The sequence below is a fragment of the Apteryx mantelli genome, chromosome 2, assembly GCF_036417845.1.
Source record: "Apteryx mantelli isolate bAptMan1 chromosome 2, bAptMan1.hap1, whole genome shotgun sequence".
In the NCBI taxonomy this organism is placed as follows: Eukaryota; Metazoa; Chordata; class Aves; order Apterygiformes; family Apterygidae; genus Apteryx; species Apteryx mantelli.
This window is the reverse complement of record NC_089979.1, coordinates 31,866,542-31,879,466: the sequence shown is the minus strand read 5'-3', so window position 1 is coordinate 31,879,466 and position 12,925 is coordinate 31,866,542. Positions and strand designations below refer to the sequence as shown.

Below are 12,925 nucleotides of genomic sequence, written 5' to 3'. Positions count from 1 at the left end.
AAGAGCAGTACTTCTATAGAAGTGTGGCTGTACACTTGTCCCATGTGTTCATAGCCCTGTGGTCTGGGCTAGGTGGACCCAAGTCTCTCCCATGTGGCCGTTCTTGTGTTGCATTAGCATTAGATGAACTTGTCCAAGTATCTCAAGAATTCCTGCCCTGTGCTTTCAGGTCTGGGGGGACAGAGCAGCAGAGAATATGAGGAACCAGGGCTGGAGGGAGGGGAAAGGTAGTACGGCAGCAGAAAGGGCAGTTAGTTTATTGGCATATTAGCCCTTCAAATGTGTTGCTGCAAGATAAGCTGGGGCTCTGAGGATAAACTTAAGAAAGCTGAGAATAAGTGTTTGCAGAACGTGCCACAGTCGGGTGAGGGGTGGAAGAAGGGTGCGAGCTGTAGGGTGAGCTGTACGGTTACAGCCACAGCAAGAGACTAAGCTGGCGTGGTGACAAAGGCAGGCTGTTTTGGGGTACTGGGACTGTTTGTGTGCAAACCTGGACCCGCTTAAACAAAAAAAAATCTGTAGGTCTCCAGTAAACTGAAATGTGTGCAGCAGCAGAGGATACTTGTTATCAACAGAAAGGGGAAAGAAGGGTGAGGGAGAGGGTGGAAGAAGGGAAGCAGGGTTGTTTCCCCTCTATGGGAGGGAAGAGGGAGATGAGTATTCCTTTTACATGCTAACCGCTGCAGGAGAAGATGGTCAGGATTATGGTGCACAGACTCTGAATTCTTTGCCTTCATGAGGTAATAGTAATGGAGAAATAAAGTGTTGTAAGGTTGACTGCATGATTTCCTTACTGGAAAAAAGTTGGTTTTTTTGACTGATTCACAAAATTGCTGTAATATGTAGAGTAATTCAGATATATAATCTTTATGTCTTTTATTTACATACAGTTGCATGTATTTTAAACTATAAACATCTTACATTTATTCTTAACATGAAATTCTAGTAATGCATGACTTAAACACTGTTGATGGGTTATATTAATTAAAATACAGTATTCAGGCTATTATATATTTGCTGCTTTGAATTTTAAAGGAAGCCAAAGAACTGAACAGAGAAAGCAATTGGATGATCACCTGGAGTCAAATTTAAAGTGATAAAAGATGTTGACTGTAGCAGTCTCTTCTTCAGAAAGATAATATTTTCTGTATCTTTATTTACTTCAGTTAAATGCCTGTGTCCTTCATAGCTTGGGGGAAAAAAATGATCAGGCATTGAAAAAGCAAGAGAGCTTACCTATCTTTTCCAAGCTGTTAATACAGTCAGGTCCAAGAGGGACCAAGAGATCTGCTTTTTCCAGAACCTTGAATGTGAACCAGAAAAATCAATTCAGTTAACTAATAATAGATAAGACTTCATTTGTTTATTAAGGGCAATATCAGAATGTATTTGTAGTTTTCCTTTGTCAGCATTATTAAAAATGCTTGTAAAATATGGTTTTATACATTTTGCAACCAAAATTATCTCAATGCAAATCATGAATAATAAAACTGATAGCAAAAAAAAATTGAAGTTACCATTTTTTAACATTGATGCAAAAATTAAGTTTAATATAATAAGCTATATGACATGCATTAAATATACATGTAATAGACCTTTTTGTTACCAAAAAGAACTAAAATTAGCTAGGCTGTAGTTGCTTACTACATAGCATGGTTATTGCTATTTAAAAAAACCAACACCAAAAAACACACCTGTAAAGCAGAGTATGCAAAATTTTAGGGGGAGAGAAAGGTTAATTAAGTGAACCTGCTGTATTTTTTTTAACCATTGGTAAATTAAATAGTTAAGGGTTTTTCTTTTGTCTTATTGTGCTATACATGATGTATCATATACACACCAAGAGTCAGAAGAGCCACTGAAACAGTTGCAGCAATTTGAAAATGTGATAACATGTAAAGATTGGGACATCAATTACAGGTTCTGGTAATAATCCTACATTTAGCTTCATGATGGAACTTGTATAACTTGTATTTATTTAATAGGTACAAATGTGAATATTTCACTAGCTGTCTTTATATTTTTGTAAGAGGATGAGGTACATTCTTTACATTTAATAAGCAGCATTACTGATATTCTCGCTCAGAGTCCAACTGCAGCTAGAGGAGGTAAAAAGGGATAAGCTTCTGCTTTTAATATGACAAAAAAGCTTTCTGATCTAAGTCTATAGTATAAGCAAATCTTTGATATTGCTGGATTGGTAAAATGTAGATATTTCTATTGATATTAGCTGGTGGTTCAACCAAACAGGTAATGAAAAGGTTCTGACAGGCTAGAAATAATGGAGAAAAAAAGAACTGGAGTAGAAGGAAGACAGATATTTTAGGAGGACAGTTGAAACTGTATATACATAGGAAGCTGGAAGCCAGACCAGTAGCAGGTTTATCCTACATCACGCTAGTGCATAAATGCATCAGTTTGCCTTCTATAGACGTTTTTAATTCCGTGTTTCTACATAGTACTCTTAGATAATGTTTTAAGCACATTAATACTTATTTTGACTGAAAACTCTCTGGAGCAAGTAATATTTTAATGTTCTTGGGGAGAATACTGTGTTAACAAGATTCCTTTCTGTAAATGAACTTTAGGCTTTTGGGAAAGACTTTGACCATCAATTTGGAAAACATGGTTCAAAACTGCTGGATATGAAGGCTAGTGATTTTGATGCAATTACAAGTTCTCTCCTCTCAAAAATGACCAAAAGCCATAAAGAACCTGGAAACCTGAAAGAATGTTCACCGTGGATGAGTGAATTCAGAGCTGAATTCTTGAGGAATGACATAGAGGTTCCTGGTACGTTCCCTTTCAGTGTTGAGAGTCATCTGTCCTTTACAAGAAAGTTGCTACTCTTCTCATGTTGGCTTTACAGCCCTTCATTTTGACTTTATGCAGAAGTAGATTTCATCTGAAATACTTCTATTCATTCATCATCTCTTAAATCTATTCTTAAGCTGTATTCCTGATGTGATTTTTAAAATTGCATCTCTTAAAAAAAATATTAAGTTTTTAGGTAAATGTCTCATTCCAGGAAATCTGATCAACAAGGGTGTATCCTCTGATACCATGAAAAGCTTCAAATTTAACAGCTTGAGAAAGAAAGAATATTAGTAATTCAAAGATAAAATCATATGATGTGTATGATGTGTTTTTGTGTATTTTTAAATATTTTCTTCAGAGTTACTGTTCTACCAATTTGACAAAATATTTGGAAGAATGTTCTGTTCTTGCTTTAAAAAGACATATTTAAAATCAGACTCTATCAGTTTGGGTTTTTTTCTCTGCCACTCCAGGTCAATATGATGGGAAAGGAAAACCACTGCCAGAATACCATGTGAGAATATCTGGATTTGATGAACGGGTATGCTTATAAGTTTGTGTCAAAATCCTGTTTGGTATAAATTTGTGTTTATATACTGTTCGGAGAATTTGACAGTAGAAAAGTCATTGCCATGCATGCATCCTGGAGCACATAAATAAATTTCTGTGAAACGGCATTTTTTTCTAGTGGTAACTGAATAACATGATTATGCCATGTAGGAATACCAGACATGTTTAGTTTCAATGAGGATTCTGTAACACCAAGCCTTTTTTGACAAAATATTTTGCTTTCTTTTGTCTTCCAAGATAAAAGTAATGGAATCCATGAGGAAACCAAAACGTATAACAATCCGAGGCAGTGATGAGCAGGAGTACCCTTTTCTCGTCAAAGGTGGTGAAGACCTGAGGCAAGACCAACGCATTGAACAGCTTTTTGATGTAATGAACATTATTCTTTCCCAAGATGCTGCCTGTAGCCAAAGGAATATGCAGTTAAAAACTTACCAGGTCATACCCATGACAACAAGGTAGGAATTTATCTTGAGGGACAGAAATTCTTATTTCAATATCTATTATTGTTGGAAAGTGAGTTTTCTGTGGGCCAAAATCTGGTTTCAGAGTGTTCTAGCTCTTTGGCTTAATTTATACATTTATATAAAAACATTGAAGTTGCTTTGTCTGGAAACTGTTTTCTGAGTATATCTAAATTGGTAGTTTTAGACCTTCTTGCAGCAGGCACTAGAACATGTTGCTTCCTGTTTGCACTGCTCTTCTGCAGTTCAACTCTGAGCTCCTTGTTCACTTCTCTGATTTCTTTTGTTCCAGGCTGGGACTCATCAAGTGGCTGGAAAATACCTGTACTTTAAAAGAATTCCTTAAAAATAGCATGTCTGAAGAGGAAGACTTTAACTATAACAGGTGATACTTGGTTTACCTGCCTGCTGTAATACAGACCACAACCATTGAGTTTCTCATGGTACTGATGATCTTGTGGCAGCATTTTTATTTTTTTTTTAAAGAAAGAAAAGTGCCTATAAGCAGGGAGGCACTTTGTACTTCCTGACCCAAATTAGTAATTGGCAACTGTTTGTTCAATGAGTACCATTGTACCTGTAATATCCTCCACCCAACTTGTTTGAACAAGAGGCTTATAATCATGTGTGATGTCATTATCATCACCATTTCCTTATCAGCAGATTGATTTTACAAGCAAAGGATTTTGATCTCTTGATTTGATCAGGCAGGAAATGGACGTAGGTCAGCGAGAGGGGGAGCGAAGGGGAGGGGAGCAGAGGCAGAGCTATTCAGATACTCTGTGCTGAGCAGTGAGTCGGTGACCGAGGAAACTGGCAGCAAATGCACAGAATACACCTCTAGAACACTGTCTTTGGCTTTGTGCAAAGGCTGGATTTGAATAAATTAACTTTCTGTCTCTTGATCATCTGTAATTGAGGGATGAATATTTGTAAAATTGATTAATTCTAGTGTTTAATTAATTCTAGTGATTAATTCTAGTCCATTTAGAAATGTGGTTTCATTTACCAACTTTGTCCCTAGTATGTAAGTCTGTTTGGGCTTGTCTAAGTGTTGTTGACAGAATTTATTTTTACTAGTTCTCTTGCTTCTGGGCCAGGCTGGAAGAAAAAGTCCTAAACTAAAACTTGCATTTGGTGAGGACAGACTTGTACTGCAGACTTTGGGTCTTCTGGGACATGAACCATATATAAAAGAGAGTGCAAAAACCTTTAAACCATGTCCAAAGAATCTTTTTTTCTACAGTTATTTGATTATTGGCCCGAGCAGGACCTGCTACAGTTCCTTCATTACTGATATCTAGTTCGCTTTTGTGATTTTACTAGACAACAATGGTATTATGTTGATTCCATTTGAATTACTGGAAAAGTGTGAGAGTGCTTACATGGTACCATCACATAAGGCAAGGAGGAGCTAGTATACTCAATTTAGAAGATCAGTGTTTTTCTAAAAACAGTTAATAATTTATACTATTTTATAGTTGTTGTATTGTTGTTGTATATAGACTTCAAATATTTTCCCATATCTGCTTCAATTAAGTCAGTTTAGACATTTTACACTGAGCTATGACTGAATTACAGCTCTCCCAAAGAAAAATTCTAATAAAATTCTTACTGGCAATATTTTGGTTGGGGTGGTGGGGGAATAATCTTTTGAAGTTTTGGAATGCTTTGCTTTCTGCAAAAGTGATAGACTACACAGTCTGTAAATCCTGAATAATACTTCTTAAATGGAAAGTGTGTCCAGTACATGCTTTGAAAGGGGGAGAAAAGGAGGGTGCTTTACTGAGTTGCTGCCTTGCTGGAATAGCAGTTTAATGGCTGGCACAGTGGTAGTAAGTTAAGATGGGAGAAAAATCAAATTATTCTGTAAGCAGCAAAACTAATGAAGACTAGTTTCTGATGGTTTAATACCTTAAGTTCTCTAAGCCCCCATTTTTCCCCTCCTATACACACTGAGGAGATTCTGGACTGCCCTCCTATGTTCCCTACCTGTTTGGCTGGACGAGTATCAGTACATACTGTAGCAGGCTACACAATGCCTCTCAATGGGAAAAGGGACTGTTAAAAATGTCTTTCCCTCCCGGGAAAAATTATTTTGGGTCTTTCTTCTCAACGCAACTTCTAATTCTCACAGTACCTATTGGAAATTAACATCTTTGAGACATCTGATCCTCTGTCCAATATGATTTAAATACATTCAAGAACTGGGGGGAAGGAGATGTGTGGGCAGATGAGCACATGCATTGACACATAAATTCCACTTCCATTGCAAGCTAGGCTAAAATATTGGCTCCAGATTCTTCACACCTTCTGTGTATAAAATTCTTATGGGTCACAACAGCACACACTCAACCTGCAGATCTTTGAGGACAGACTGGTAAGATAATACAGAGAAATCATTAGTCCTGTTTTTTGTCCACAGCAAAAAAGGACCTCGTGCTACCTATAATGAGTGGCTGTCCAAGATGGGTGGGAAAACACAAGGCATCCTTCGATACCAGGTTATGTACAGGTAGGTTTTAAAATAGAACTGTACATAAAGTACAGAAGTTAGACACAGACGTAAAGAGGTTCCAGGGAAGAATATCTGCATTATAATATCCTGGCTAGATTTGGTTTTTGCCCATTTTGCCATTTTGTCTTACTCAGGATGCTCTGAAGGGGTAGCTTAGTATTGATGAAATCCCACCAGAACGCAGGAATGCATCCACAAGCTTGCTTATCTTCTTAATAAAGTGTCTAGAAGATGTTCTTCTTCAACTTCATTTTCTAGGTGTCTTGTTTCTGATTATGCAGTTGGGTAGGCTGCCCCAGAGCCAGAGTACCTACTGAAGTTGGACAAAGAATGTAATTGTCATTCACTGATAACTTAAAAATATTTGATGGTTTGGGTCCCAACTTCAGAATCCTCTCCAAGGAATTTCCATAGCTGCCTAGATCTAATACTGCAGTGGTAGAAGTGAAGTTTCCAGTTCAGCATTTTTGATAAGCTCATAACCTCCTTAAAGCAGCTTCTTGTTTTTTTGGTTTTTTTTTTTAAGGGATAATTTTGCCTTGTTCTTCTGAGTGTGTCTACATTAATATTTTTATTCAGATCAGCAATGTGCTTTAGAAGTAAATCACCCCACTTAGCTCATGCTGGTTTGCATCACAGAGCTGTCCTTGCGTGCACAACGTGGTTCCTTTGAGATGAAACTAAACTGGAAGAACGCACCCAGTGCATGCCAGCTGCTCATGACCATTCAGTTCACAGGACCAGACATGGGCTAGTCCAAAGTAACCCCCTCCAAAATATGTATGGCATGGATGTCCTCAACACCAATTATTCAGTTGTTTTGCCTCTCCTTGTGCTGCACTACTTTCTTGTGTAAATATAGCCTCTGCATGTTGCTGAGAGATTTAACATTGCACTTAGTTTCTTTGCATGGAAGAGACTATCCGGTCTGAAAGAACAAAATCGTATCTCTGTATTAAAACTTATCCCACCTGTTTAACTTGGAGGAAACTAGACAAAACTGCATAATGTGTTGTATTAAGAAATTTCAGTCTTAGAAATAACTGCTTGGAAAAAGAGAAGGGGATTTATTTTTAATATCAAATAAAACTTTATTGCCTTTTTTAGTCATTTTGGGCAAACTCGGTGTTTCTTGCTGGAGTGTCACAAGTAAACAGCACATGCTAATGCATTCATGTACGTATCTAAACTTTTAACATCCTTTGGGCAATTTCAGTAGCTGACACTATTCTTTCATTAATTTACAGAAATGCTAACCGTACAGAAACAGTGATGTCTTTCAAAAGCAGAGAAAGCAGTGTTCCAGAAGACCTGCTCCGGTAAATACGCTGTTAATGACTGTGTATTGTGAAGTTAATGTTGATGTTTTACTTGTATGCAACAAGTAACTTCTGTTTTGTTAAGGAGAGCCTTTATTAAAATGAGTACAGCTCCAGAAGCCTTCCTGTCTCTGCGGTCCCATTTTGCCAGCTCTCATGCATTGATGTGCATCAGCCACTGGATACTTGGTATTGGAGACAGACATCTGTCCAACTTCATGATTAACAAAGAGACAGGTGGCATGGTGGGAATAGATTTTGGACATGCATTTGGTTCCGCTACGCAGGTATTTGTCCTCTGTTTAATTTGTTACAGCTTTTGCATATAGTGTATGCAATTAGAAGTATATTCTGTGTACTGAATTCTGTGCTCATTTGCCATCATTCTGATGCAAAATAATATGTACAAGTTATTTCTAATTAATGGAATAGAATCTCTGTTTCCAGATACTCTCAGGCAAGCAGGGAACTACAGAATTTCATATTGAGGGGACAGGGAATAAAAATGGTCCTGTTCCATTGAGTTACACATTATTTTCAGTTAAGTAACTAATAGGGTTTCAAAACTTAAAAAGAAGAATTATATTTTCTAATCTTTCTGTTCCACAGTTTCTTAATTCTTGGGGGGTTTTGTTGTTTGGTTTTTGTTTGTTTTCACTGACTCTCCTCTTGTTTAGTTTTTGCCTGTGCCAGAGTTGATGCCTTTTCGTCTGACTCGCCAGTTTGTTAATCTGATGATGCCAGTGAAGGAGTGGGGACTCATTTACAGTGTGATGGTACATGCCCTAAGAGCTTATCGTGCAGATCCAGATCTCCTCATCAGCACAATGGATGTATTTGTAAAAGAGCCTTCTTTAGACTGGAAGGTGGGTTCTTTCCTCTTTCCTTTTTGTTCATGTAAAAATCCTTAAACTGCAATAAGGATAAAACTGATCAAAAAGGAAGTATTTCCTGATGCTCAGTCTCAGTACTACTTTTATCTTTGCTTGTTTTATTGAGTTCTGAGTGAAACTGGGCTTAAAGCATTTAAAATGCCAGAATTCTATAATGATGACAAGGGATGAAGAAAAGTAGCATGTCTGTTATTAGTGTACTGTTCTTTATGTCCATGATAATCCTAAAAATGTGGATATATTTTGGTCATAATATATCATTTATGACAGCAGAATAAATATTTTCAGCTTTTTGCATTGAGCCTCTTAAATTTAAATAACACTGTACACCTCAAACTAGTAATTACAGAGAAAAAAATCTAAAACTAGTTGTGCTTAAGTAACTGTAAATTAAATTTGAAATCACAGGCAGAAATAGATATCTCACTAGTTTGTCCTCCATTGCCTCTGCAGTTAAGAGTTCTTGGCTTGATTTGCTATGATTGTGTGGAGGCTTAAAGGTCTTTTTAAGTGTATGATTTATGATAAATAATAGGGCAAAATTGTTTTCTCTTTAGAACTTTGAACAGAGGCAGCTGAAAAAAGGAGGTACATGGATTCAGGAAATAAACACATCTGAAGTAAACTGGTACCCTTTGCAAAAAGTCAACTATGTCAAAAGAAAGCTTACAGGTTGCAATCCAGGAAGAATCACTTGGTAAGATACTCTCCTTTTACTTTAAACTCCTCCACTAAGAACTTTTGCTGTCTCCTGTGTCAGATTTTGCTCCCTTCAGACAGACTAACAGCTAGGAAAGAGAAGAGGCAGGCAGGGCAGAATTTCAGCAAACCTCCTCAGAGAATCATTTTGGTGCACATACAAGCTCTCTGAATCACCTTGCCAGCCAAAATACCAAATATCTCCCTGTGAGTGTTCCTGCTCCAGCTCAGGCCTCCTAAGCATTTTTACTGTTCCTGGCAACCCACCCATCCCCACCCTGCAAGCCTGCTTAATTTCTCACTGCTCAAACTGCTGTTCTTTATATTCTTCTATACAGCTTTCAGGCTAAGGGTAGTATTTGAAAAGATAAGTCTCTGCTGGACAGTTGCTTGAAATGGAACCTGGAACAGCTGTATGGGAGACATGGAAGTAAGCTGCTTTCCAAAAACATCAAATTCAATTCTGATGGCCTTCTCAGATTATTTCTGTCAGTCTAGTCAAGTCTGGCTCCAGCCAGAATGTCTTTAAAGTTCAGTTAAAGTACAATTAATCTCTTCCATCCTCTCTTAAAAAGACATTTTGGATTAATCCCCCCAAAAAAGGAAAGAAAGCAAGAAAACAAGCCTGTTTTAAAACTATACAAATACTGAGAAGTGCAGGACTCAAGAGGAGTCCTTTGTGCTGTCAAGCCAAATGGAAAAGGCAGCATAATGCTTGCAGATACAAATGTACAAGGCAGGTACAGATATAAAACAGCTCGGATGTGAACTGCTGCATCCTTTTTTCAGTTAGAGACTTTTGTCAAGACTGAAATATTCATGGTAAATATTCGCTAGTGACAGACCCCTGAAATCACCAGGGAAGGCCAGGCCTTCTAAAACTATTGAACAGCTTCCAGATGCCTTGAAAAGTAGAGCGGTATGCATGATGTTCAAGTACCCTTTCACATCTAAGAATCCATACCTCAGATTTTTTCATTTGATTGAATAAGAACTTATTTTCATGTTCTCCATTTTAGTGACGAACTGCGTCTGGGCCATGAGAAGTCACTTTCTTTCAACGATTTTGTAGCTGTGGCTTGTGGTAATGCTGCTCATAATATCAGAGCCAAAGAACCAGAGGACGGACTTTCAGAAGAGACCCAAGTGAAATGCCTCATTGATCAAGCCACAGACCCCAACGTTCTGGGCAGAGTCTGGGAGGGCTGGGAACCCTGGATGTGAAGGATTACTTTCTAGAGCCCATTCTGTCAGGTGGAGCCTACTCTAACATACAGCTGTGGCCAGATCAGAATTTTAGGACCAGAAAGAGAAAAAACACTTAATTTATGCTTTTATCAACATAGGTTAACTTAATTAGTATCGGAAATAAGTGTTTTATATTAAAGCTGTATTCAAACAGCAATTTGTTAATATGGCCCTGGAACAAAACAGCTGTTATGTCTTTGTATTATCATGAGAGGAGTATGTTAGCTCTGCTCAAAAGAGAGAATTGGAGAGGTTTGAGCTTTCAGGGTAATCTGAAAGACACTGAAATCATTCTGAGGCAAGCATAAATTCATACCCTCCAAACCTGCAGGCTTGTAGTGAATGTTTGTGCTTTGGGTTTTTTTATATGCAGAGACGTTGCTGGCAATCAGCTTGGACCATTCTGCAGGCATATGTTATTTGCAATTAAAACTAAAAGATTTGCATATCAGTAGAAACAATAAAGCACATGGTGAAATTAAACAGAAAATGGCTTTTGGCTCCAGATAACACCTAAGGTATCTGTGGATGGTTATTTCAGTACTGGATAATGAAAAAAGTAGTGCTGAGAAGCAGCAGGTTTTTTTTTTTTTTTAACAATTAGAGGTTTTAATCTGTTATCTCTATACTCTAGATGTTTGTACTCATCATGTTGTATTAATTGAAAATTACTTGTTTGGCCAAAGATGAAAATAGGCATTTGCAACAGATATATGAAAACAGGCATACTGCAATAGACAACAGAGCAGTGTGGTGTAAGCTTCCTGCCATAACTGCAGCAGAGCAGACTGTCTGCTGCACTTTGGTATTTGCTTATGACAAAGTTTAGAAGCTGTCCCAGACTGGGATCTTAATCTCTGGCAGCCAGTTTTCCAGTAACCCTTGTGGCAAATAGAGCATAGCAGGAATAGCCAGGTGGAAAAATATTCCTCTAAAATGTTACGGCTGTTTGTTATCCAGAATTCATTGTAGAATATATTTTCCATGGATGCTTTTAATAATTATTATAAAAGATATAATAAAAGTGAGTCTTTGCCCTTTCACTGCCTACAAGCTTTCTTTCCTGCCTCTGTCATAATGGAGGAGTTTTGATCTTGTTTACGGCTGCATTTACTGCTGCCACTCTGGCTTCAATTTCCAATGAATGTTTCAGCAGGAGAGCAGAGGAACCTCAGTATCCCAGATGAAAGTCTATGATAAAGTTAAGATTGAGGAGACTGCAAGCTGAAGCCCAATGAACATGGAGGGAGCCGTTCAGTAGTGTGTTTTTGTTTCAAATACTCTCCAGCAACAATTACTATTTGTTATCTTCCCTCCTACTAAGTATGTTCGATTGACACTCTTTATAGTGGTCGGATTTGCATTGTTTATGTCAATCTAATGTTATGACTCAAGCAATCCAGATTCTTTTATCAAATTTTATTAATTCAAAATATTGTACAGCTATATTTTTGTAGAGAAAACTCTTACCATTCCACATAAGACCTTGTCTTTTTAAAAATAAAAAATCCTTCAGCTGTGTAACTCATTTCAAAAGTCAATTAACACTTTAATCACTGAAAAATCCAAATTTACCTGTCTTTGCCAATGATAATAAATGGAAAGGGTTTTTTCATAAAAATGTGCAAAACGTATTTTTATATACGCAGGCCTGTGTAATATGCCTGAATGCATTTTGTTCCTTTCATCTCTGATACCAATAAAGAAGGTGACATTATGACTAAAGATTGGGTATGTGGCGGCACCCTAGGTTATGAGTTGTCACACTACAAATACAAGAAAGTTAAAGCACAATAAAAAGCTACATGAAGCAGGGAGGTGGCATTTAGAAATCAAGTGGCTGGTCATATGAGGTGTTAAATTGCACTTTTGGCACATACCTCAGATATTTACGGAGTACTTTGACCTATACCATGGGGGACAAAGTTTAGGTTTATAGTTTAACAAGGCTCTTCATGTAGGACTTTTGATACTTTCAGCAACAATAGAATTTTCTGTTGCCCAAGCTAAGGCTGCTCAGCAGGCCTTGCTCCGAAACAAAACAAAGATTCGTAAGCTCTTCAGAAAGTGCTGGAATGAGGAATGTGGAGTGGGACTTCAGCACAGGCACAGCCCACCTCTTCCAGGTGAGACAGACTGTAATGAACACTGACCTGTTTTCTCCCTTCCCTTTAGTCAATACTGAAAGGCTCGCAAGGCCAGGCGTGAAAGCCTTTGCGATACGTGAAAGTAACCGTAACTAGACAAAAAGCTTAGACTGCGTCTGCAACACTTAAAATACTCTTCTGGGAAATCCCGTGCAAGGTTGAGAGCTGTATAGCTAAAAAGTTTAGTTTTAACAATAAGTGCTATGTTTGAAGCCATGTCAGTGATATTAGTGATATATCTGTCAACCTC

General features: G+C 37.6%; 1 protein-coding gene across 1 annotated transcript in view; it reads left to right on the top strand.

The window, feature by feature from the left end:
• PRKDC (protein kinase, DNA-activated, catalytic subunit) overlaps nt 1-11,571 on the top strand; it is an 88,480-nt gene extending 76,909 nt beyond the window's left edge. Inside the window, exons 77-86 of the mRNA XM_067290444.1 lie at nt 2,589-2,793; nt 3,291-3,358; nt 3,625-3,845; nt 4,144-4,236; nt 6,277-6,366; nt 7,617-7,688; nt 7,774-7,975; nt 8,366-8,554; nt 9,139-9,278; nt 10,300-11,571. Coding sequence (XP_067146545.1) covers nt 2,589-2,793; nt 3,291-3,358; nt 3,625-3,845; nt 4,144-4,236; nt 6,277-6,366; nt 7,617-7,688; nt 7,774-7,975; nt 8,366-8,554; nt 9,139-9,278; nt 10,300-10,504 — 1,485 coding nt within the window. The 3' untranslated portion in view covers nt 10,505-11,571. The remainder of the gene's footprint in view (nt 1-2,588; nt 2,794-3,290; nt 3,359-3,624; nt 3,846-4,143; nt 4,237-6,276; nt 6,367-7,616; nt 7,689-7,773; nt 7,976-8,365; nt 8,555-9,138; nt 9,279-10,299) is intronic.
• Nucleotides 11,572-12,925: the final 1,354 nt, after the last annotated feature.